At 39.7% G+C, this 25,261-nt stretch overlaps 1 protein-coding gene across 2 annotated transcripts; it reads left to right on the forward strand.

Moving 5' to 3' along the window:
* Positions 1 to 2,066: 2,066 nt before the first annotated feature.
* On the forward strand, positions 2,067 to 25,022 carry TXNDC8 (thioredoxin domain containing 8). Of its 2 annotated transcripts, XM_055301634.1 has the most exons (5): positions 2,067 to 2,090; positions 4,882 to 4,986; positions 9,539 to 9,598; positions 12,237 to 12,302; positions 24,960 to 25,022. In XM_055301634.1, exons 1-5 carry the CDS (start codon positions 2,067 to 2,069, stop codon positions 25,020 to 25,022), a joined length of 318 nt encoding a protein of 105 aa, XP_055157609.1. The 2 variants fall into 2 exon arrangements, with proteins under 2 accessions (XP_055157609.1, XP_055157610.1); XM_055301635.1 differs by lacking the exons at positions 9,539 to 9,598; positions 24,960 to 25,022 and adding an exon at positions 13,810 to 13,920.
* Positions 25,023 to 25,261: the final 239 nt, after the last annotated feature.

Raw genomic sequence — 25,261 nt, forward strand, 5'->3', positions numbered from 1 at the left:
AAGTTATTTTACCCAAGTTTAGCACCTATCATATATCAAAAAGTGGAAAAATGACATTTGTCAGAGTCCAAAGCTCATGTTCCTATATTCCTTCCACATTCCCCCTGGGTATTTCAGAGCATTAATGAATATTCTGAGCCTGGACATATTGGAAACCAGAAATTAAATTCCCTGATCCTAAAGCTAGATTTTGCTCTATTACTACATACCTTGTGTGAGAAATTTTTAAGCACCCATGATGATGTTAGTCATAGTGCTTGCAGTTTGACTCAAGTGGAGGAATTTCTAAAATATTGTGTCTGAATTCTTTCCAGGTAACCATCAGAAATCCCACCTTAATCCAGTTTAAACTATAAAGGAATTTACTGTGGAAATGAAAATTTCAGACTTAGCTTAAGCTTCTACCACACTTAATCCAGTGGATCAAGGTATCACCAAAACCCCACGTTTCTTCAGTGTCTCCTCACATCTTTGTGGAATATCAGCCTTAAACAAAGACTGGCTTCCTGTGTGTTTTATAAGAGTTGCCAGCCAGCATCTTGTTCCATCCAGATGAGAAAGAGAAAGTTTTACTGACTCTGTCACAAGTGCTAGAAATGGCGTTCTCTTGCTTTATTGTTTTCTCTTCATTAAACCTTGACCTAAAGATAAGATTATTGCTTGAATCAAGATAATGGGGGTCTAACCCTGGATTTAGGGTTAAATTAATCCCACACAAACTGCAGAGCTGCTATAAAATGGAGGAGGGATAAATTTGCCCACAGGAAAATCGGTATGTCTTTGGTGAAAAGTGGAGGAAGAAGGTACTGGGAAGTGTCTGGTATCTGCTACAAAAGCCGAGTTGGCCTGTGGCTATAAAGGGAATATGCATGCTTCATACTTCATCTAATAGATACAAAAAGGAAAGGCAGGTAACTCATTCCTGAGAGACCTAACTGGATGTATGGAAAACCCAGAAAGGAGGATTTTGCTGTTTTTGTGTTAGTCTAGAATTCTGCAACTCATTTTCTTGTTATTTTTCTTGTTATTGCTCTAAAGAAGATTTGGGGAACATTGGGCATGTCCTTGTTTGGGTTTTTTTCTTTTTTTTTTTTTAATGTTATTTATTTATTCATGAGACACACACACACACACACACACACACACACGCAGGCAGAGGGAGAAGCAGGCTTCATGCAGGGAACCCGACATAGGACTCGATCCCAGGACCCCAGGATCATGCCCCGGGCCAAAGGCAGGAGATAAACCACTGAGCCACCCAGGGATCCCCTTTTATAACATTAAATTCTGAAAAGAGACAAATCACCATGTGTAGGTTTTTTTCTAACATTAAATTCTGAAAAGAGACAAATCACCATGTGTAAGACTTGGCAAAAATGCTCTTTTTGTATGGCCTGCCAGCTAAGGATGGTTTTTGCATTCTTAAAGGATTATGAAAACAAAGAATAGGCAACAAAGTCCACGTGCCTGTGGTCCATAAAGCCCAAATTATCTGGTCCTTTACAGAAAAAGTTTGCCAACCCATGATCCAGTCCATAAAAGTGAATTTTCCTTACCTCCTAAAAAATTAGAGCAAAATAACGAAGTTTAGGGAATCTATGACTCAAAAAACCTAACTCATAGGAAACTTGCAATTATAGGATTAAGGCTTTAATATTTTTCTGAAGTGTAAAATAATCCCTTCAAAATCCTAAATGAAAATAATCTTCACCCATTTAATATTGGCTTGCTTATTTCTCATTTGGTGGTTGTAGGGGGTGGAGAAGGAAGAAGGGCCATGGAAATAGATGATGAAGATCAAAAGTAGACAGACATATTGTGGAGTTTGCACACAAGACCTGGAGATGGATGGTTCTTGGCTGGCCACATGGTGACTACCTAGTCATGACATGAAAGTGCAATTGACTTCAAGTCTGCCAAAGTTCTAGGTTCTCAGATGTCACGTTTAATGATGTCATAGAGAAGTGACCCTTCTATCCCAGCTAGGATCCTTTAATTAATAAGAGACCGCTACAGTGAGTCGACTGGACCAACAGGCAGGTTTCGTCAACAATTCCCAGTAAATCATGGTTCAGATTATTAAAGACATGGCAAGTATTTATTTGGCTTCATTGATATTTCAAAGGAGACACCTTGAGAACAGATTGGATAAACTTTAAGAATGACTCCCTCTATCAGTATTCCTTCACTGCTGTGTAGCAAGGGAAGATTTTTTAAGTCTTGCTCTCTGTTTTGTGGCACTATCTAGAGAATAGCCAAGGGACAAATTGATCAAAGGGTTTTGTTCTTCCCAGATTCTCATTTCTTGCTCTGACTGTAGCTGGATCCAGGCCAGCTCCTAACACATCCTGTCCTGTGCCTGATGCCACTGATTCCACCTTAATTGCACCTGGAACATTCTATGAAAGGAAAAGTCTACATATTTCTCTTATTCTAGAAAACAGAAGCCTCAGACATGCTTATGGAATAGGGTAGGAAAAATGACAGCCAACAGTATCAACAATTCCTTAGATGATATTTTATAAAACCACTTTCTATCCATTGTCCAGTGTTACTGCCACAAAAAATCTAAATGTATAGATAGGTCAGGGAGAGTTCTTTATTTATAAAGAAGAGATTTGCCTCTAAAGGAGTGGTTAAGATCCTATACCATGTAGGAGTGAAATGGGCATTAGAACCCAGATATTCTGATGCCGGGCCCTGTTACCTGAGGCGCAGATCCTGGACTCTGCCTAACAAAGCCCTCATTCTATATGGAGGGAAGACGGAAGGCATAGAGCCTGGGCCTGCCATCCATCAGCACCCTCAGACTTAGCCTTCTGGCATTTTCCCCTGTTCCAGCTATATATAAGGTCACAAAAAATGAGGCTGGCCAGATTGAAAGATGGCATTGCCGTGTAGATTTGTCATAAGAAAATGTTTTCAGATAGCACACATTTGCTAATGCACATGGTACTTCTTTTTTTGACTTTCTGGGGATCTCACAGAATAACCCAGGGTCTCTCTAGCCCCCTGAGAAGCCCTCACCATCTCCTCCTCAGAGACGTCTCCTGAGGACCTGTTGTCTCCTTCATGTCTGTATCCAAAATGTCACCGTCTAGTCAAGATGGACCATGGCCACCCAGACTACAAGTCTAATCCAGTTCATTTCCTTCCTTCCTGCTTTATCTTTCTCCTTTTTTTCTTTATTTGCAATGATCACTAACACACTGCATATTTTACTTACTGATCTTACCATTGGCTTCTGCTTCTAAACATAAGCTCCATAAAGGCGGGGAAATGTTTGTCTGTTTTTTTGTGCGCAGCTGTCTCCTAGCAGTGTGTCCATTACTTGGCCTAGCATCAGTCTCAATAGGTACTTCTCAAAACAATATGTATCCTATGGGGGTATTCCCTTCAGAGGACTTAGCCAAGTCAAATTCATAGATCCAGCTAGGCCAGTTTACACCCTAGAACCTGCTGAGAAGTGAAGGTGTCGAGGGCTTGTGAGGGGCATCTACTGTATAAGTTCAGAAGCAAGTGAGAAACAGAGGCTTGGTATGGTTCTCTGAGGAATTAAGTAACCCCCATCCTAGAGGAATATGAGTAAAGGAAGAGAATTTATCTTCCTCCAGTCATCCATTTCACCTGCTTGAACTAAATTAAATGGTAATGTAATGGTCAAGATTCCCCTATTACAGAGCAGTATGCTATTTGTATGGAATTAGCCCCATCCCTCATTCCAGTGATAGGCCCTGCTTGACTTGATTAATTATGATCCCATCTCCCATCTTAATGATTGGTCCAGGATGAGCACAGGATAGAATCAGGGCCAGTGAGAGGGAGCGTGAACTCCATTACTAGGAAGAACTCAGGAGATGATTTTGTGCAGTGGCGAGGGAAAGGGACTCTGGATTAGGCTGCCTAGGTTAGCAATACCAACTACGCCAGTCACCAGCTGGTTGATCAGGAGAAAGTTAATGACCTTTTGTTTTTTCACCTGTAAAATGGAGATAAAACTAACACCCCTTCCAGAGGTTGGTTGTAAAGATTAAAGGAGAGGTGCAGGGTGAATTAGCTGCTATTGTTGCAATTCCAGTGAGAAAAGGAAAAGTAAATCTTGAACATAATAGTATATATTAGCAAGTCATTCATCAACTAAACAATCCATGAGCACTAACTATGTGCCTAGGTTAGAAGCCATGGTGTTTCGGGACCGAATCAGGATCGAGTTCTCTAGGAGCTTGTTGGATAGAGAAGCCATGCATGATATACCTAGTATGGACAGTCATTGTCCATAAAGCAAGGCAATTTAAAATGATCTGAGGTTCTAGAAAGGGAAACCTTTACTTGGATGATCTGGATAGCTGATGGAAAAATCACTGAAGATATTCAGCCAGAAGCATGTCAAATGCTTAAATGTATGGTTTGACTACAGCTTTGGTAATGATTACCCCCCAAAACAAAACAAGAAATGATTCAAGGTGTTAGATTACATTTCTCCTTTTAAATTTCACTATTAATATGTGTTTAGGGCCTTGTTAAAAGAAGCCAAATATAGATGTCCACCTTGAACAACTATCTACCATGACCCTCCCTCCACCCCTTATCTTTCATTGGTCAATCTCACTTCTCCCCAGAGGTAACCTACCATTACCAACCACCATTTAGTCAATACGCTACTAATCAATCATGCAGATTTATAGGTCACTTATGTATACTTACAATAATAAACATATGTGACCTCAGCGACTTCTAGGAAAGGTGTGTCTCCTGGAGAATGATATGATAGGGTGAGGTACCTCGTCTAGGTTTACAAAGAACTGAACTGTCATTTATTCTCTGTAAGGCTTTATGAGATTCATAATGATGCATGTTTCTTCATTTACGCTCTGGTTTCAGGATGAATTAAAAACATTTTTGAAAGCTGCCGGATGCAAACTTGTGGTGGTTGAATTTTCAGCAAAATGGTGTGGTCCTTGCCAAAGGATATATCCTCTTGTTCATGTAAGTATCACCTGTATATATATCCCAGCTTTAGAAGGAATTTTAAATCCCCTAATAATTTTCTCAGTCAGTCGTAAAAGTTTGCACTTGTGAATCATATGGAATCATAGTTTTTTGAAGCATCCTGATTTCCAGATGATAATCTATCAAGATCTAATTAGAGCATTAGTACCCACACAAGAAGACTAATACTACTTGCCTACGGATAATTCTGCAAGGAGCATCAAGATGTGCAAAACAATACAATTGTACAAATGAATGGATTATTCATAATAATAACATCTTACCAAAGTTTCAGAGTTCAGAACTTCCAAATATTGGTTTATAGAAAAATTTGATATTTGTTTTTAACTATAACATAAAAGAATAAACTTCTCCCATCCTTCAACCCTATTATCAGAACTGAGGAACTGAGGTCTTACATATTCTTTCATGTCTTTTCTACTTTATAAAATATTTTAGTAAAATATGCTGCCTAGTTGTAATCGTATAATTATATTTGGGTCTTTTTTCCACGTACACAATTGTTTGTGTTTTTGTTGAGTCTCCAGATTATAATTTTAATATCTCTACAATGTTTCATCTAGTTAATTTCCTTATTGCCCCATTTAAAAGTTTTCACTATTTTACTTATTTTTGGTATCATATGTCACAGAAAGAACCTCAGGGCAGTTTCATTTCTCCTTATCATGCAGAAGTTTCACACTTACGGTCAATTTTGTGAAATCTATTTCTTCAAATTTAAAGAAGTTTTGATTTCTCTACACAACCGAAAATACTCTGAGTTCTTTTCAGCAAGGTTTCTAGCATTTTGACTTGAACTCTTGAATCTACCTGAATTCATTCTGACCACAGTCACAAGCTTTGATATTGAATTAAAAACAAACCCATATCCAAGTACAGAAATTGGCTACATGACATCTCAACATCCATTCTACGCCTAAAACTCTAGGAATGTCCAGAAGAAACATTTTATTATCTCACAGGCCCCTTTATTCTGATACTCAAAACTTGAAGAAAGAAAAATTTTCGATGTTCAGCTTCCAGAGTTTAAATATATTCACACGCCACAGTCAAAGCGGATCAAATTCCAACAGCCAACATGCAACAGTTTCAGACAGTGCAATGAAATCTAAGGCTTACTAACTCCTTCCTTCATACCTTTGCCCTGCCATTGTTCTGTAGAGGCTCCTGCAGGTCTTCCTACACCTATTCTCACTTTGATAGATACAGTTAGCCCTTTGGAGACAAACCTCCCCAAATGATCCTAATTTGAATGTGCCATCTGTTTCCTGTTGGAATCCAGATTAATGCAAATACAGTTTTAAAATAAATTTTGGTACATCCTTACTGAAATACTATCCAGATGTTAAAAAGAATCAAGTAGACCCATATGGAATGGTGGCATTGTCTCCAAGACAATGTAGTATTAAGTAAAAAGGGTATAACATAGAAAAATGTATATAGTATGGTCCCATTTATATAAAACAGACACATACACGTATGTATATACATATACAAACACACATATATGTAGAGAAAGGGGGAACAGAGGATGCATATCAAAGAAGCTTTTTTTTTCAGTGAAAGCGTATTAAATTTGGATTCCTTTATTTTTCTCATGCTGTTTGAGCTTTTGCATGATAATGTATCCAAGTACCATATGTGTAATTTTTTGAAACTGCCTGTACATAAGGGGGTGGAGAAAAGGCTTTATTTACTCTAGGTCACTTTATTAGTCAGATATCAAAGCAGGCAGCAGAAAGCAAATTAAACAGAAAAGAATTTTAATACAAGGAATTGATTGCTTATAAAATTATTGGAAGACTAAACGAATAGGTTCTATGCATGACTGTCTCAAGACACCACAGACCCACCTTTGGGGATCCTCCTTTTACCTCCCCCCGACACCCCAGGAAAAACAAACAAACAAACTGATAACAGAGCAGCAGCAGCTCAGAATGAGAACTGCAATCAGGAGGCTCCTGCTGCCGCAAGTGCCTCTGGACATCTGGGAAGCTAATGTCTGGGCACCAGAGCCTGAGTCTGGCTTCTGCTGCTGCCTTCAGCACAACCACCTCCATTACTCAGAGTCTTGATTTCCAGCAGGAACATCCAAAGGCAAGAAGAAAGTAGCTGCTGTCTCATTTCTGCCTTCCAGTGTCTCTCCTACATGTATCTTGTGGGTAAAACCAAGTTGCATCCAGAACTCTAGCTACAAGGGAGTCCAAGGAATCTTTTCCTTTCAAGGCTCTGCAGGAAAGTGGAACGGAAGTTAGCCAACTAAACTTCTGTCAAGGACAAGACAGTCAATGTTTTCAGGTTTGTGGCCCAGTGGTCTTCTGTGATAACTACTTGGCTTCACTGTTGTAGTGGAGAAGCATCCAGTGGCAATGAGCAAATCAACAGGCAAACTGTGTTCTGATCAAATTTAATTTACAAGACCATGTGGGGACCTGGATTTGTTCGATATGGTGCAGTTTGCTGACCGTGGGCTAAGAAGATCACCAGGCATAGAACCCTGAAAAGAACATTTCTGGGAAAGGAGAAGTCACAAATTTGTTAAGAAATTGCATGGTATGATCAGGGGAAGGCAAATAATCTGTGAGGCTGACTTACAGGGCACATGTGGGAGTGGTGACAAATGAGCTTCAAAAGGAAAGTTGAGGCCAAATCAAGAAGGACTTCATGTTATAATTTAGTGAGTTGCTGTAGATAGTCCAAACGGAAAAATTTTTTAAGGGTTTTGTCATGGTCAAAGGGAGGTTTTAGAGAATATTTTTAGCTATGCTGTATAAAAATGGGTTAGAAAGACTGAAGGCAGGAAACCCAAGGTAACAGCAATCTCAATGATAGGTTTTCCAAAACTAGGACAGTGGTTTTGGAGAAAAAAAGGAAGGATCAAATTCAGGAGCTATTTTAGCGTTAAGACCAATAGAATAGGTAACTAAATGGTAGCCAACTGCTTATGAGGAAGAACAGAGCAGAAGGAAGAGTTCTTAGGGGAGGGGAGGGGGTCCTAGGGGGTGGAATGGGATAATGAGGAAACACAATGTCCATAGGGGAACCCCGGCCTTGCAAAGAACCCATATGTCTTCCATGTATATGTACTACTTGATGCGAAAATGGCAACTGCCATTTCCTGTCCATTTTCCAACAGACTTGCCAGCCTCTCAAAACTTCATAAATACAATTAGATGTCCACATCAGTCAAACTCATTCCTGCGACTTCTACTGGGGAACATCCGTATGTCTTCAAACTCAAAAAGTACAAATCAGTTGCCCTGGAGTTCATGGGTGATACCATTTTCCTGCCAGACATAGGGATGCCACTGACCAAAATCAGCTTCTTTTCTGTGTGAAAAATATTCTGAAAAGGCTTTTGGGTTTTCCCCCAAGAGAAACTCTAAGAGAAAACTCTAGAGTTTTCTAGAGAGTTTTCCCCCATTTTTACAACCTTGATGAGCCGCTGAAGAAAGAACTTCCACTTTGGTCACGATCCACGAACAACTGGAAAGCATCTCTACAACAGAACTCTGCACATAGCCACCTCATCACCCCATCCCATGCTTCTCTCTGCTTCTCCATGGGAGCAGCTCCCAGAGCCAGCTCCATCTGTTCCTGTCTCCACTTGTCTTTGGACACCTCATCCCCTCAGAAAGAGATCCCATTTGAAATAGGTCACCGGAAATGCTTGAGAAATGTAAAGCAAACAAATCAAGAAGCTAGTAAGTGTCCTTAAAGTATGAACACAACTGTCTGAAAAAAAAACCCAAGAGCTGACATCCACAGGCTGCTGCCACTGCATCCACTACTCCCAGACCCGTTACCAACATCTTTGTCACCACTGCTGCCAAAGATGCTTTTAGAACCAAACAGAAGCAGAAGAGTTGCTTCTTTCCTCCTCCCACTGTCTGTTTTCCTACAAATGCTTCCCATTAGCAGAACCTACATGGAAGACAGCTGGCAGAGGATCCTGGAAAGTACAGTTTCAATACATAGTAGAACGCGGAAGATGTCAATAGAAGCAAAAAAAAGCAGCAAGGCTGAGGGTTTGCACACATATTTTGTATCACCTTAGTCCTCTTAAGGAGTCTCTCAAAAAGCCTGGCAAGAGATGAAGGTAAAAGCAGAGTTTGGGTATTTGGTTCAGAGATCTGTGTTTTGAAGACCACTGAAGGCAGCCCCTGACCTCTGGCCACTCCAGGACAAAGCTACCATCTGTCCCTCCACCCTGCAGAGTAAATCTGGCATTTACATGACATATATGACATTATTTCTTTGCTTTCTGTCCTTTCCCAGCTTTGAAACTCTGATTCTTTAGACTCTGGTTTAGACTCCACTGATCCTTGCTTGACCTTGGTATCATCCCACATTTGACTTTGGTGCTTCAGGTCCTAGGCAGTAGTGGAATGCCAGAGTGATGCTTAGCTCTCTTGAACAACCTTTTTGTTCATTGTTTGCTTTTGCCAAAAGACATGTGTGTAATCCTAACGTGTGATTTAGTACTAATGCTAGGCTAATAGGAAATTTTTATTCCTTTATTTTGAAGGCAATGTCTCTGAAATACCAAAATGTAATGTTTGCTAATGTGGATGTGGATGCTTCTCAGGTAAGAATCATAAATCCTTCCATGAGGATACATAAAACCCCAAATGCATGTCATTGACAGCACTGCCTCGGTGATTTCAAGTCTAGTGGAATTTCATGTCTAGTGGAATTTCATGATTTTTCTCCTGATAAATTGCAGTAAACTTTCTCATCATGTCCTTGTATATTTTGTATTAATTTTAAAAACAAAAAATCCCCAGCAAGAATGTGACTCTCTTGCTTGCTGCCCCCATCCCCTCCCGTACTATGGCAGACTTCACCACTCAATCCTAACATTTTCTCCACTTGCCCTGGGCTCAGCAGAATTGCTCTATGCAGACAATACCAGTTGGGTGATGTTGGGCTCAAGATGGAAAGTGTTTTTTCACCCTTGTAGTACGTTTTTAATCCATTTCTAAAACCTAACCGAATGCAATACAGACATTTTAATTTACCTTGCTTTCCTCTTGCTATACCTTATGCTTTTTGTGAGTTTTTTTAAACACCACAAGGAATTCCAAGAAATCCTTCCCTCATGACCCTCCCTAGAAACCTTTCCTCACCCCCCGCAAAAATAATCAACCTCATGTCCTCAGTCAAAATGTGCCTTATTAATATACACAAAATATCTGAAAAACTATTCTTCCTAACATTTGCCCATTTATAACTAGGAAAAAAACAGTAACAAGTGAACTATGTACATATTGGATTGAATCTGACTTTGAGAATACAAAAAAAAAATCCTGTTATTCACCCATCTTTTTCTTTAATAGTTTTGTAACTTCTTATCACCTCTATAAACTTTAGTTTCTTCATCTATAAAACAGGGCAAGTAATATTTAACAAAATATAAAATGAGCTAAAATACATAAGATGCATGACATAGTGTCCAGCACATAATAGAAGTTCCATGTCTCCATTTCCATCAAGCTTCATCAAAGTGAGACAGTGTTTAATTGCCTTTTAAGCTGAACCATTCAGAATTCAGAACACAGAAAAGCTGTGCATTCAGAATATACTAGAATCATTATCTCTTTGTCCTTTTTTTTTATATATTCCGAGTTGCGCAACCATCACTGTAATGAATTTTATTTCAAAAGAAAACACCCCACTTTTGGAGTTCTAATGGTCACTCCCAGTTCCTTCTATCCCAACTCTGGGCAACCACAAGTCATGTTCTGTCTATAGATTTGCTTATTCTGAACATTTCATATAAATGGAATCATTGTATAGGTGGTCATTTGTGACTAGCTTCTTTCATTTAGCCTAAGTTTTCAAGGTTCCCCATGTAATAGCATGCATCATTTTATTCCTTTTTATGGCTGAATAATATTCCATTGTATGGCTTCACCACCTTTTATTTAGCCATTCAACTGTTGATGGACACTTGGGTTGTTTGCACCTTTTGAGTTTTATGGGTAATACTGGCATAAACGTATATATTTTTTTCATTTCCCTTGAGTACTTATCTAGCAGTGGAACTGTTGAGTTATATTGTAACTCTGTGTTTCACTTTTGGAGGAATTGGCAAAATGTTTGCTAATGTGGCTACACCATTTTGTATTTCTACCAGCAATGTGTGAGGGTTCTGATTTCTCCACATCCTCACCAACACATGTTATTGTCTGCCTTTTTTACTAGAGCTCTTTTCCTTTTAAGGTGGAACAAAATGCACACTTTTATTTAACAATAATTTATTTATTTTAGTTACCATTGCTGTGGTCGTGAAAATTATAATTTAATGTTTGTGCACGTTATAGGTGGCAGGGGAGAGATTCACCCCATGAAATGATAGGTATATACAGAGAAAAGTCCAGTTCTGTTGATCATGTGGGTGGCTAATTTTCTTTTGACTCTTGAACAAGATAAACAAAAACTGGCATTTGAAAGCAGATTGTAGTGGATTAAAACAATTGGAATTCTGACATATTTTCTTGTCTTTTGGTTCATCTTTCAGAAAGATATGGACAGTGGAGGAGGGAGAAGGGTTTAAAAGAAAAAGACATGTAAGCCTTACTTAAAATGCAAGACCAGGGCAGCCTGGGTGGCTCAGAGGTTTAGTGCCGCCTTCAGCCCAGGGTGTGATCCTGGAGACACAGGATCGAGTCCCACGTCAGGCTCCATATAAGCCTGCTTATGTCTCTGCCTCTCTGCCTCTCTCTCTCTCTCTCTCTCTCTCTCTCTCTGTGTGTGTGTGTGTGTGTGTGTGTTATGAATGAATAAATAAAATCTTTAAAAAAAAAAAAAGCAAGACTAGTGTATTACCCCATGTCTCAAGTGTGCCTTATAGAGATATCTTTATACTTCCTTATTTTTGCAATGTGCTATTTCCATATTGAGTCCCACTGGGGTCCTTCTGCAATCTTTCACAAGTTCATTTAAATAGAGCTCATTTAGTCCTTCAGCATCTGTTCTATTTTGGCCTCCATCTCTCGCCCTCTCCTAGGGCTCTGGGTTGAGAAAGCTCAGGAATGCGGAGAGCAACCATTTTCTATTGTAACATTCCTGGAGGCTTTGACATTCCTTGGCAGGAGAATCTGTAAAGTGTTAGCTGTCCCTGGGCTTTCAGAAATGCCTCCTGAGAAGTCACCAGGTTCTGGGCTCGGTGTAGAGAGAGGATACCAACATTATGACTTCATGCCATTTCTTTCCTTTCCCAGGAGTTGGCCCAAATTTATCACGTCAAAGCAGTACCCACATTTCAGATGTTCAAGCAGACCCAGAAGGTATGTTTCCATGGTAACTGGCAGAGTTGAATTATAGAATCATCAGAATCTTAAAAAAAGGCCTGAGGTATCCAGGATGGATGAAACAACTGCATTTATTTTTAATATATAGCAATGTAACTCTTAGTTTCCGCACTTTCCATTATTGGCAAGGTGCACACAAAAATGCATGAATTATAATAAATCTCCTCATTCAGACCATATGAGATATCCAAATCCATAAGAAATATCTCATCTCATCCCTATCTTCTCCCTTTTGTTGGGGGCAGAACCATCAAAAAAAGAATCTTACAGAAAAGGACATGATGAAATTCTCACACAAATGCATAGAGATTGTTAGCAATGCCTGGGGAAATGTTAATCAAACAGTCTCAAGGCAGGATTAGCCTAGTGGTTGAGCATGCAGGCTCTGGATTCAGGTTTCTGTGGTTCAAAGACCTGTTCTGCTACTTTCTAGCATTTTACTTAAAAATTCTCTTTGGTCATAGTTTCCTTATCTGTAAAAACAAAGATCGTCACAAGTTTTTCCCTTCATGGGGTGTTGGGAGAATTAATGTGAAATAAGAAATGAATTAATGTGACTCACGTTTGCAGATCCATCCTAACGTGTGTTAAGTGCTGGCACATTGTGGTAGTTGTTATCATGCAGATATTAATGAAATAAAATGTCTAAAGTACTTCCTGTTTAATGAAACCAGTAATTCCACATATGGCTGGGAGCACTGACAACTGTACACACACTGGCTTTACAGTACAAATAAGAGGAACAAACTATTTCCTTTCACTCAATTATCCACTCTTGGGAACTTTTGCTACAGAAATACCTAAAGGGAAAATAAGCAGCTAAGGGTATAGTAATTGTAGCATTACTCCTAATAAAATACAAAACAAGCTGAATGTCTTTTCTAGCAGAATTGCAAAGTGATTTGTGATACATCTACCCTATGAAACAGTATACAATTAAAGAGTTGGGAAGAACATATGGAAAGCAAAAATATTCATGCTTAAACTTTGTGAAGATTATGTCTACAATATAAAAAATGAAAGCAGTTGATAGGCTAGCTATTTCATTTTCAGCTTCTATCTATTGTGTATTTGTTGCAACATAATCGGTGCAATAGATAGAAATAATTCTTCAAAAAGAATCAACACTACCTATTCCCTCTCTTGAGTGTCTACTTGAAAATGGAAACTATTGAACAGATGCACCCTCCACTCCCCACCCCCCACCTATCAAATTGTTTATGTGTCATTTTTTGTTATCTTCTCTTCCATCTCAGAAATGAGAATGCTTCCTTCTTTGGAAATGGATTTCATACATTGTAACTTGGTAGCATTCCCTCCTGTGTGCTCCAGGCCTCCATTGGTCAGCTATCTTCTTTTGGACCTAGTGTTTGGATGCTCCTTTTTGCTACTGACTGCCATTCTTCTCTCTCTATCAAGAGTTCTTTGATTTTCCTCCCAGGAACCATGCCATTTCCCATTCTTGGTCCATGTGCTTCCTTAGGGCTTCATCTCCAGGCCTGGACCCGTGAGTGAACTCCATTCTTATCAGGAATGGGCCCTTGACTCCAGTCTAGCCAATCCAAGCCCAATCAGAGCTAATTCTAAGACTTGACATAAGCAGCTAGGTACAAGCCTTCTCTTTTGATTTCACTGGATTTGAACTTGGGAAGATATGAAGCTGAAGGTACTACAGCTAGCTTGCCACCACAGGGAACCTGGAAAAGAAGCCACCACACAGCAAAAAAGCAGAGTCAAACTAGGAAATACTAATGGCATTGATTGAACCCTGAATCTATCCATGCCTGAAACTGTACTACACCTGCAGATTCTTTAGTTAAAAAGGTTGCTTTTTTGATTACTTACAACCAAAGAATCTCTAATGACAAAATTAATGTTCTCTCAAACTACTCTCCTTCATTTCATGATCTAACTCTCAAAAAAAGTAGAATATATTTACTGCCTTCAGTTCTCATTTTCCACTTACTCCTTCATCTGCTCTTTAAAAAGTCGCCAAGGATCTTCCAGCATCTAATTCAAATAGCCATTTCTCAATCCTTGTATTCCTTGGTTACACAAAAGCAAAGCACCATTAACTAACTAGCTTCTATATTCTGGAAACTTCCGGAAACTTCCTCCTCCTTTGGCATCTTTTTTTTAAAAATAATAAATTTATTTTTTATTGGTGTTCAATTTGCCAACATACGGAATAACACCCAGCGCTCATCCCATCAAGTGCCCCCCTCAGTGCCCGTCACCCATTCACCCCCACCCCCCGCCATCCTCCCCTTCCACCACCCCTAGTTTGTTTCCCAGAGTTAGGAGTCTTTATGTTCTGTTTCTCTTTCTGATATTTCCTACCCATTTCTTCTCCCTTCCCTTCTATTCCCTGATCCTGCCCCCAAGCTCTCCTCTGTCTTATCTCCTGCTGTCCTAACATGTAATTATTTCCCAAGGTTCTATCTTTTTCCTATTCTATTTTTTTTTTCCTTTAGTAATTTCGTCCCTACCTCTAGTTCCAGCTGTAACTACCTATAACACAAACAAGTGTGATAGACCTCCTCACCCCTGAGTTCACACCACAGATCTTTTCTTTTTCCAATAGATCTTGGCACAGCTCCACATATTGTCATTCCTCTATTTAAAATAGGATCCCCCTTCTCCTCCACTGTCTGCAGAATCAAGACTAAACCCTCGTGTTCAAGTCTGACATTCAAATTTCTCTATAATTCAACCCAATCTTCTTTTCCAAGCCCACTTCTGTTTGACTCAGACCTTCATGTATTTTTGTCATACTGTTTCAAGCACCCAGAGGAGTTCACATCAATGTCTAGAAGAATCCCCCCTTGATAGAAAATACTCATTTTGTGTTTGATTCATGAGTGAGTGAACAAATGAAAGAGTAAATAAAAGCTGAGCTGCTGTCTTTGCCTGACATCCCACTGCCAGCATTGCTGTCTCTCATTCTGACTGGAGAATTTCTCTTCAGCTCAGAACAGATTTCTATGTTCATCTCTTCTGTAGATGATATTGCTTAAGGTCTATCACCATGCAGTAGTCTGTTCTTCATTTTATGAAACAAAGCTTTGGTTTCTCAACTGACTATGTGTCTAGGCTGCTCTTGATCAAATCCATAGCTATAATTTGAGGAAAGGCTTGGCCCCGCTTGGTCTCAGTTCTGTATGGAGGTGAAAAACTCTCAGCTGGGTGGGGTGACCTCTTATATTCAATTATTTCTTAACTATTTTCTACAGGGTATGGATCCCTTTTGAATTGATGGAACAAAATGCCTGTATTCTAGGCAGCATGAAGGATCTAAAATTTGAATTTTATGCCAGTTAGCTAACGGAAAATAAAACTAACTGAATTGATGACCGTGCGTTAAGCTCATCTACCTCCCTATATTCTAATTCCAGCATCAGCCAGGCAGCCTTTTATAACATGGATATCCATGTCCCAAGAAATGTTCTTGAGAACTGAGTGTCACATTGAATATTACCAACATACCATCCTGGTTATGGAGTTATTTTTAAAAATACACACACACAACAACTGGAGATCATTTATAGCATAATATACAAATAATTCTACTTCTAGACTTCGGTGTGATCTCCAGAAGGATTCATACTTGGATCAATTTAGATACCATTTGAAAACCTACAGAAAAGATTTGCAATGCTGGCTTCCTTTCGACAAAGAATCAATCTTCTGTACAAAAGACAACAGCAAAAAAATGCAGGCAGGAGATCCTAAAGAGATGGTATTACAGATCTCTTTACCTCTTCCACTCAATCCCTAGCGTTTGGTATCTGAGCATCTATATAGGGTCTCTGGACGGTACTCCCCTCTACCATTGCATCCAAAGCTGTGGTCAAAACCTGAGACCTCTGAAATGCCCCCAGGTTCTACCTTGCAATGGTCTACACAGGAAAATCACTGGAACCAGAGAAAATTGGGCATAGCTGTGCAAAAGAACCAACCAGTCTATGTGAATTTCCCTCCTCTCTAATAGGAGTTGACTGGGAAGGCTACCAATGTCATTCATTGTTCTCCTTAGGGTAGAAAAAAATTAAATTCACTTTGAGACCTCTTCCATCTTTCTTTTATCTGGGACAGCACAACTGAAAATTGGCTTAAGAAAGTAAATACTATTTACCTAGTATTTTTTAAAAACCCACCTAGAATCCAGTTTCTATTAAGGGATGTTATAAGAAATGTACTCACATTTCTGGTAAAATATCTGGCAAGGAACCATGATTCATTATACCTTTCAAAATGTACATTGTGTAAAAAGCTTTGTGATAATTCCTCATAGAACAGAGTTAGGAGAATATTTGCCACCCTTAAAAATATGATCTACTCCCTTCCATTAGATCAGAAGGTTTAGGGTTTCTCTTTGTCTATTGGTGCCAATAATCTCAAGATTACTTCCTTTACTCAAATACAATAGCCTCCTTTATCTGCAGTTTCCTGGCATTCCGTAATTGCCATCTACATATTGAATCATACTTGAATGGTTTTGTTATTTTATCTTGCCCTTGATTCTAGCTCATTTCAAATATTTTCAAAATATATACAATATAAACAAATAAAACTTAAAAGTTGCAACAGGTAAAGCTATTTAACAATGACTCGGGGTCATGGTGGATAATGGTTATTACGTGGTGCTGGAGGTTTTCACGCAGATTTGGATGGCCACCTAGCAGGGATGCACTATAAACGACAGTTGTAATTATTTCACAGTGTTAGGGCAAAGGACAATGAAAGCAAATTCTAGGTAATAAATAAGGTGGAATTATTCCTTCCTGCTGTATTCCTTCCTTCATGTTTTCACCTGGGACATCACATCCTGTTCCTGTAAGATTCAGTGTGGTTAAAAAAAAAAAAATTTCTGTAATGCCTTTCAGATGGACCATCCAAAACTTTGGCTGATAATTTTTTTAACCAGAATATTATACTGTATTCTATTGTAAATAGAAAAATATATATATACACATAAACTGCAATATGCATATAATACTAGTTATTCGGGGATCCCTGGGTGGCGCAGCGGTTTGGCGCCTGCCTTTGGCCCGGGGCGCGATCCTGGAGACCCGGGATCGAGTCCCGCGTCGGGCTCCCGGTGCATGGAGCCTGCTTCTCCCTCTGCCTGTGTCTCTGCCTCTCTCTCTCTCTCTGTGTGACTATCATAAATAAAAAAAAAAAAAAAAAAAAAAAAATTAAAAAAAAAAAATACTAGTTATTCATTGAGGCTCTGAAGCCCATCAGTAGATCCCCTGGGCTAATAACATTGATTCCAGACCAAAGTTGGCATAGGTCAATGGAATAGCAGAAGGGAAGAGTAACAATCTCTTAGGATCTCGGCCAACTGCTTATACATAGGCCAACATCAGAAAATGGTTCCATCTTTCATTCTTTGATATGAGAGTAAATGGCTTCTCAAAGCACTTAAATCTACTCATAAGAGCAATAGGATATTGGTGCATAGATGCTAATAAGTAGAGTTATTTACAAGTGAATAATTCAGAAAAACTGAGTGCTCCTGTGCTCACATCAATTGGGAGGAAGTTCCTGCCCTTTTGCCTGTGAACAGTAAGGCTCCTGCTGAAGTCATAGAAATCATTTCCAACAAACTCCCTCCTTCAAGTAGGTACAGAGATTGAAAGAATCCCCAACACCTTGGTGTGCTCAAGAGAGGACAGGATTGATGTCTTCAAGGGCCAGGCTGGGACAATAAATGAGACAACAGGAAGTGAGGAGGATGGTGGTCCCTGGAGAATCACCCTCCCAAATGCTCAGTGTTCAAGTTCATAAGAAACAGTGCTTGACTCATTGACCAAAAGAGTGTCTGCAGCTAATTCTTGCTGTCTCTGGAGTCAGATAGCTGTAGATTGATTATTAGTGGGTGACCTTGGGACTGTGCCTTCACCACCTTGAGTTCAGTTTCCTTCTCTATGAAATAGGGACTATATCATGTATCTTTGAACTGTTGTCATGAAAATTTGTGATAATGTATATATAGTGCTTTAGCACGGGACTTGGTGCATATTTTAAAATAAGACTATTGCTAGAGCCCTAGAATCTATCTGTGTGCCTATCTCCCTGAAAGTTTGTGAATAAACAGAAATTCGGAAACAGTAGTTAAGAGAGATCTCTAAAAGTCTTTGAATAACTACAATATCCACTTAAGCTAAGCCATCTTAGCATTTGGGAATTACCTACCGAGGATAGTCAACCTGTTATGGATGGTGTTAGACACAGAGGGAGGGTTCCACCTGAAGAAAAATAAAAGCACTCTCCCATGGTGTTCAAGTCCAAAAATGCGTGTCAGCCCCATAAACAGCAGATACATTGGCAGAGATTAATTGACTGAAAGGAGCAGGAACTAAGTGAGATGGAGGGAAAGTGACAGAGAGATGGGCAGCAAATATTTATCACCATTTAGCGATACTGCTCTAGGTATTAGCAATTCAAAGGAAGTAATTACTTATATTTCTCTTTCCTCCAGGGCAGGGATTAGGGTGAAGCCAGTGAGGCAGGAGATTGCCCAAGTATAGGGTGGAATCCTGTCTTTATTTGCATTTTTGATATTTTGTTCATGATGGATTTTTTGCATTAATGTTTAACTTTTTAAATATTTATTAAAATATTATGTATCTTGATTACTGAGTTCTGGGAACCCCTTAAATTTTACATCCTCCTCTTAACCCTGTCCTCTAAGTTTTAAATCATTGAAATATCGGAGTACTTCATTCAGTGATTGGCCAGAAAGACTTACAAGACTCAATAGCAGATTATACTTATAGCTAAGATTTACTACAATGGAAAATACAGAGCAAAAGCATCAGGAAAAAGATAAGCATTGGTAGAGTCCAGAAAGGTCCAGAATAGGCTTCTGATGTTCTTCCTTGGCTGGGGACACATAGGAGTGCTGTCTTTCGCTTTCTGGTAGTAAACTTCAAGGACATCTGTAGAATGTTTCTTTTTAAAAAATGTATTTATTTATTCATGAGAGACACAGAGAGAGAGGCAGAGACACAGGCAGAGGGAGAAGCAGGCTCCCCATGGTAAGCCTGATACAGGACTCAATCCCAGGACCCAGGGATCATAACCTGAGCCAAGGGCAGATACTCAACCACTGAGCCACCCAGGCACCCCTATGGAATGTTTCCACCTAGGGATGTTTTTGTTTTTTTGAGGCTCAGGGCCTGAGGCCTTTATGTGGGGACTGGTCATATAGACATATCTTGCTAGGCAACCATTGCTATACAACCAGCTATAACAATGGAGACTAGGACCCCCAACAATAAAACCAGGTGCACATTATCAATACTGATGTTTATGCAAAGCAAGCCAGTATGGCTTGATCCATCACTCCAGGTATATATAACAAAATCATCAATCATTAATACAAAGAACACTTTGGTGGGGGAGGGAACACATTTTCTAGGGAGATTGATGAAGGCTCAAGCATGGTTCCCTTGGAGACAAGAAAGAAATAAGGAACCAGACCTGCGGTGTTAACTCCTCTCAGAGAGTCACCTGAAAATCAAAACATCACCTTTATTGTAAGTAGTAGTAGCACTAGATTGTGCTGATTATGGAGCATGGCTTAGACTCATGTCAATAGACTTCCTAATGTTCTCTTAAAGCCTAGATTTTGAGATGACCCACCTAGGGAGAATCTGGGCTGCAGAGGAGAAACTTACCCACCTAGGTGAAGGAGACAATTGTTGCTTTTCACAATGGCATGCTCCAAAAGTGAGGACACAGGGTGATGATAGATAGCCTTCTAGACCTGCCTGAGGCTTACTTTCAGATGTACTTTCCAGAAAAAGAAAGACAGTGGCAGGAAAGCAGACCTGTCCCTTTGGGAGAACACCCTCCAAAGGGAGAGGATAATCATGAACTCATTCCTTTGTCTAGGCTCAACTAAGATGCTCACCTCAACCTGAGAAGTCAGTGAAGGGATTTCCCAGTGTTGGACAGTTGAGCAGATTTTCCAGGAACATGAGAACAGGAGTATAGGTCATTGAAGGGAATGGCTCCAAAACCATTATTATCCCTGTGAACAAGTTTTCATCCCACACTTCTAGTAATGGGCCGAATGACATCTCCTCTGGCCAGAGTCCAAAATCACTTTTCCTTATTCTCAGTGTGACTTAGGATAAATTGCCACCACATTAGACTCCTGTTCCTTTTCCCCTTCAACAGAAAACCACATTGTCCTGAGTGATAAGCAGCTTCATGTATCTGTTCAACACCTTCAATTGATGGCAAACTGTGGCCCCAGGGTCAAATCTGACCCTCCACCAGTTTTTGTACGTAAAGTTTGCCTGGAACACAGTCATGTCCATTTGTGTAAATATTGTCTTTGGTTACTATCACACTACTGTAGTAGATCTGAGTAGTTTCAACACGCACCATATGGCCTGCAAAGCCTAAAATAGGTATTGGGCCCTTTACAAAAAGTTTGTCAACCCCTAACATAGAGGAAAGCACTTTAGTCATTATTTACTCCACTGGTACTTAAGAAACAGGTAGGTAGCCAGAGTTTCTAAACCAGCTACGAGAAAATGAAAGCAAATGAAGTACTTTACTGAAATCTCACTATTGGAAACAAAATGAGGCCAGTGTAGATGAGAAAAAATTGGATAATAGATTGTTCTCATATGCCTTTTTTCTTGAATCCAAATGCATATAAATTCAAGCTGTTTGAAACAGATTATTTCTAAGAGGCCCTGCCTTCTTGGGTTGATTTTGCTAAACTCCAAAACCAGGGTTGAGCTGCTTGCATTTGCAAGAATGCCCTGCAACCCTGCAACACGTTGTGAAAGTCCAGGGAGAAGTGTGCAAACACCCACATTGTGATGCAGATGGCTGGGGAAGGAATGGGTCTGGTTGAATCAGAGAAAGAAGCCAAGATGGTATCAAAAAGTAATTAACACCAACCAGCTCTCCACAGGTGGGCGCACTTTTAAAAGTTCTCTTATTAGACAAATAATTCGTCCCCGTGTCATTAATAAGAGCTAATGCCTTAAAAAACCCTTTGTAAAGAAGGAACATCATACTGTTGCAGCTTATAAATTTATATTGTATGTCCAAATGCTTCTACAGCCTTCTCCCAAAAAAGTGTCTTGTGTTGGTTGTGTGGGCTCTTTTGTTTATGTTGTTATTGCTATTGTTGCTTTGAGGGTTTTGTTTTTTTTTTTAAGATTTTATTTATTTATTTGACACAGAGAGAGCATACACGGGTGAAGCAGCAAGCAGAGGGAGAAGGAGAAGCAGACTCCCCACTGAACGGGGAGCCCGATGCGGGGCTCGATCCCAGGACCCTGAGATCATAACCTGAGCTGAAGGCAGACGCTTCACCAACTGAGCCACCCAGGTGCCCCTGTTGTTGTTTTTAACTCAGTAAAGATAGCTGGAAAATTGGTGAGCTTTCATTCAGCTGGTCCAAACCTAACCTCAGTATTTAACCAAATTGCCTCTCAACTGGCCGAGGTATTTTATTATAATTAATCTATCTATAAATAATAATATTTATTATAACTAGACTTTAATTCATACTCTCAGAAGTCCATTTGTTAGGAAGGGACCCCTGTCTCTGAGCCTTTTGCATTTTCTCAGTAATATATTTTTTGCAGGTGATTGAATGTCTTTGGCATAAAAAAAAAAGAAAGAAACCTGCCTCTGATTGGACCTGAGTGATGGGTAAATGGGGGACAGGGAGTCACTTTCTTATTGTTTTTTTGTGTATGTTTGAAAATGTTTGTAATGAGGGGCACCTGGCTGACTCAGTTGATGGAGTGGACTCTTGATCTTGGGGTTGTTAGAGCCTCATGTTGGGCATGGAGATTACTTAAAAATAGTATCTTAAAAAATGTTCATAATGAAAGTTTTTTAAAGTGATTTTTGGATATAAATGGTTCTATAATGCGTGGATAGACCCCTCACATCCCCTTGGGCTCCGCAAACCAGAGGTCATCATTTTCACTAGCAGTCCTTGCTGGGGTGGCAACAGTGCTTGTAAACTGAAGGCATTGAGAATTGAGAAGAGAGAAGTAAACATTGCTTCCTAATCCCTCATAGTGGAGCATCCCTTTGAAAGAAACAGCCAAAATATTCAGATTAAAATAAGAAAACAGGGCAGCCCGGGTGGCTCAGTGGTTTAGCGCTGCCTTCAGTCCAGGGCTTGATCCTCAAGACCCAGGATCAAGTCCCATGTCCCGGCTCCCTGCATGGAGCCTGCTTCTCCCTCTGCCTGTGTCTCTGCCTCTCTCTCTGTCTCTCATGAATAAATAAATAGAATCTTTAAAGAAAAAAAATAATAAAACATTTTTGGGCAGAAATTATATGCTAGTTTCCTTGCATATATATCTCTTCAAAAGAAAGTTACTTACTTATGTAATAAGCTCTTATCAATCAGCTGCTCCTCATTCAGTAACTACATTTATGAAACTCTTGTAGTCAAAGCCCCATGCTAGACAAGGAGACACCATTTGCTTTTGGCAAACCAGACAAAGAGTAAAATAGGTAACACCTGGTCTCTGAAACATAACACTACCCAGAGTCTTGGACCTATACTTCAGGGACCAGAAATCAGCTTAGCTCAGCTCACTTCAGGCCCAAAGCCATTAATAGGACACCAACTCTGTTTAAGGTTCCTAGCTAGATACTAAAAATATGGAGGAAATAAATGAGGCAGAGTTCCCACCCTTGGTCAACTGCAGAAGATGACGTGACAAAATCAACTCTTGAGTAGTGGAATGCGCAGGTTCTAAGAGGTCACAGAGACTCCATGAGTTAGATCATGAAAGATGGTAGGACTAGCAGGTGAGAAAGAAGGGAAGAAGTGAGAGTGACAAAATACTCTGGGTATGTATCAGGAATTTTTTGACAATACAATAGTATAAAATTACCACTAGACTATGAACTCCAGAGGGGATTTTGGTCTGGCATGTTCACAATGTCTGGCTCATAGTGGACGTTTATTAAGTATTTGCTAAATTAAATAAATGAATGAATCCAACTGTACAGTGTTGCTAACAGTCAAAGTTTCAGGTAGAGAACGACAGTGGGTTGTGGTCCTGCTGACAGGACAAAATCAAGGAATCCCTGAAAGGACCTGGGATTTTATAGTGGTGGAGAAGCACTGAAGAACTTTATAAAACCTAGATTTGTGTTTTGGAGCTTCAAGGGGAGGAAGGGAGCTTAGGGACTCAAGACTGGAGACAGACAAGTTGTAAGCTGTTGCTAAACAACAGGGAAAGTTGATGAGGTAAAATCCATGGAATTCGGTAACAAATTCAATGTCCCCTAAAGCCACCACAATGGCTAACATGAAAAAGAACCAAGAGTTGTCAAGCATATGGAGCACCCAGAACATTCATCCTCTGCTGGTGGAATATAAATTGATAAAAATCACTTTGGAAAACTGTTGGCCAAACCTGGTCATTCAGGTGGCCAAGCCCTGCCTATGTTCATGCCAGGGGTCCTCACCTGTGTACCCACCCAGTCTCAGAGGATTATGAAACGCCCTTCATGCCTATAGCCACCATCTAGCTGCCACCCAACTCTTAGAAAAGAAACACTTAGAAACACTTTGTAGATCCATTCTGACACCTTCCTCCCCAGCAGCCAATGCCACAAGAACTATTTGTAAGAGGAAATGAGTACAAACCAGGCAACCCAGATAAATCATGAAATTCTGCACCCACACTTAGGTAACCCTATTCTCAAGACTCAAAAGAGCTATTTGCTGTTATGGAAGTGGATTCGTGGGCGAGCAGGTAAGTGAAAGGGGATCAAGATGAAGTCACAAGTCTGGGGTATACTTTCAAGAAATAGAATGAACCATGATGCCCACAGGCAGCACCCAGATAGAATGCTGCTGCCTGGGGATGCAGAATCATTAGAATCTTGGATAGTTTCTTTTCTGCTATACACTGAGCCCTGAAGTTGTTCTAGAACTTTCCAACTCCTGGCACCATTTCTGGCCGTTGAAACCTTCCTCCTTGGAAACTCAGATCTTTAGCTAATCCCATCCTCAGTTTACTCATATTTTGCCTTCATACAATTGATACCGAAGTGATAATGCATGGTAAGAGTCTTAAACTTCCATATTTCATCAAACGTAAGATGCCCATTGACAGATGCACCATTATGTTACTACTGAAAAGTGTTCCAAATGAAGTATACCATCCACAGTGAAGTACATCCTGAGTCAGAGATGTGACAATTTGAAATGAAAATGTGCTTTTTAGAATCAATTGGTTATAATACTATTACCTGTGCAAGGGTCAGCGCATAGGAAATCACATCTCATTCGATTTCAGGAAATCATGTGTATGAATTAATAAGTCCTTAAGACCAATGTGTAAAGGCTCTGAAAGCTTCAATGATTGAGTTTTCTCATTTCTAACACATGTAGACCTCAGTTTATAAGACTACTGTGGAGAATTATATAAATCTGGCCAAAAAATTGAAACATCATGAATTTAGTGTGCTAAATATGTATTTATATCTTAAGTATTTTTCAGACAATGGAAATGAGTAGAGGCTAATTTAACAGGAACAAAACTCCTCCAAACTCTAACATCTTTGCAAATATTTGAACCAATAAATATTTCACCTTTGTGTATTTGTGAACAGATTTTTGAATTTTGTGGAGCTGATGCTCAAAAATTGGAAGCGAAGATTCAAGAACTAATGTAAGCCGATCTCCAAGATAAAATACATTTGCAACATTTTAAAAGGCCGCAGCTAATGTGTTTGTGTTTTTATTTGCAGCGAATATTGTAATGCTCGATTGGTCTTTCTCCTAACACTTTACAGTTGAATCCCACCTTGCAACCTCACTGCAAAACGGCTTAAAGCTCTTGCGATATCAGATAACGTATCTCTCCCGTTCTCTAACTTGGCCTTTCCACTAACTCGTGCACATTTCTTAGGCA

Source organism: Nyctereutes procyonoides, unplaced genomic scaffold, assembly GCF_905146905.1.
Source record: "Nyctereutes procyonoides isolate TBG_1078 unplaced genomic scaffold, NYPRO_anot_genome, whole genome shotgun sequence".
In the NCBI taxonomy this organism is placed as follows: Eukaryota; Metazoa; Chordata; class Mammalia; order Carnivora; family Canidae; genus Nyctereutes; species Nyctereutes procyonoides.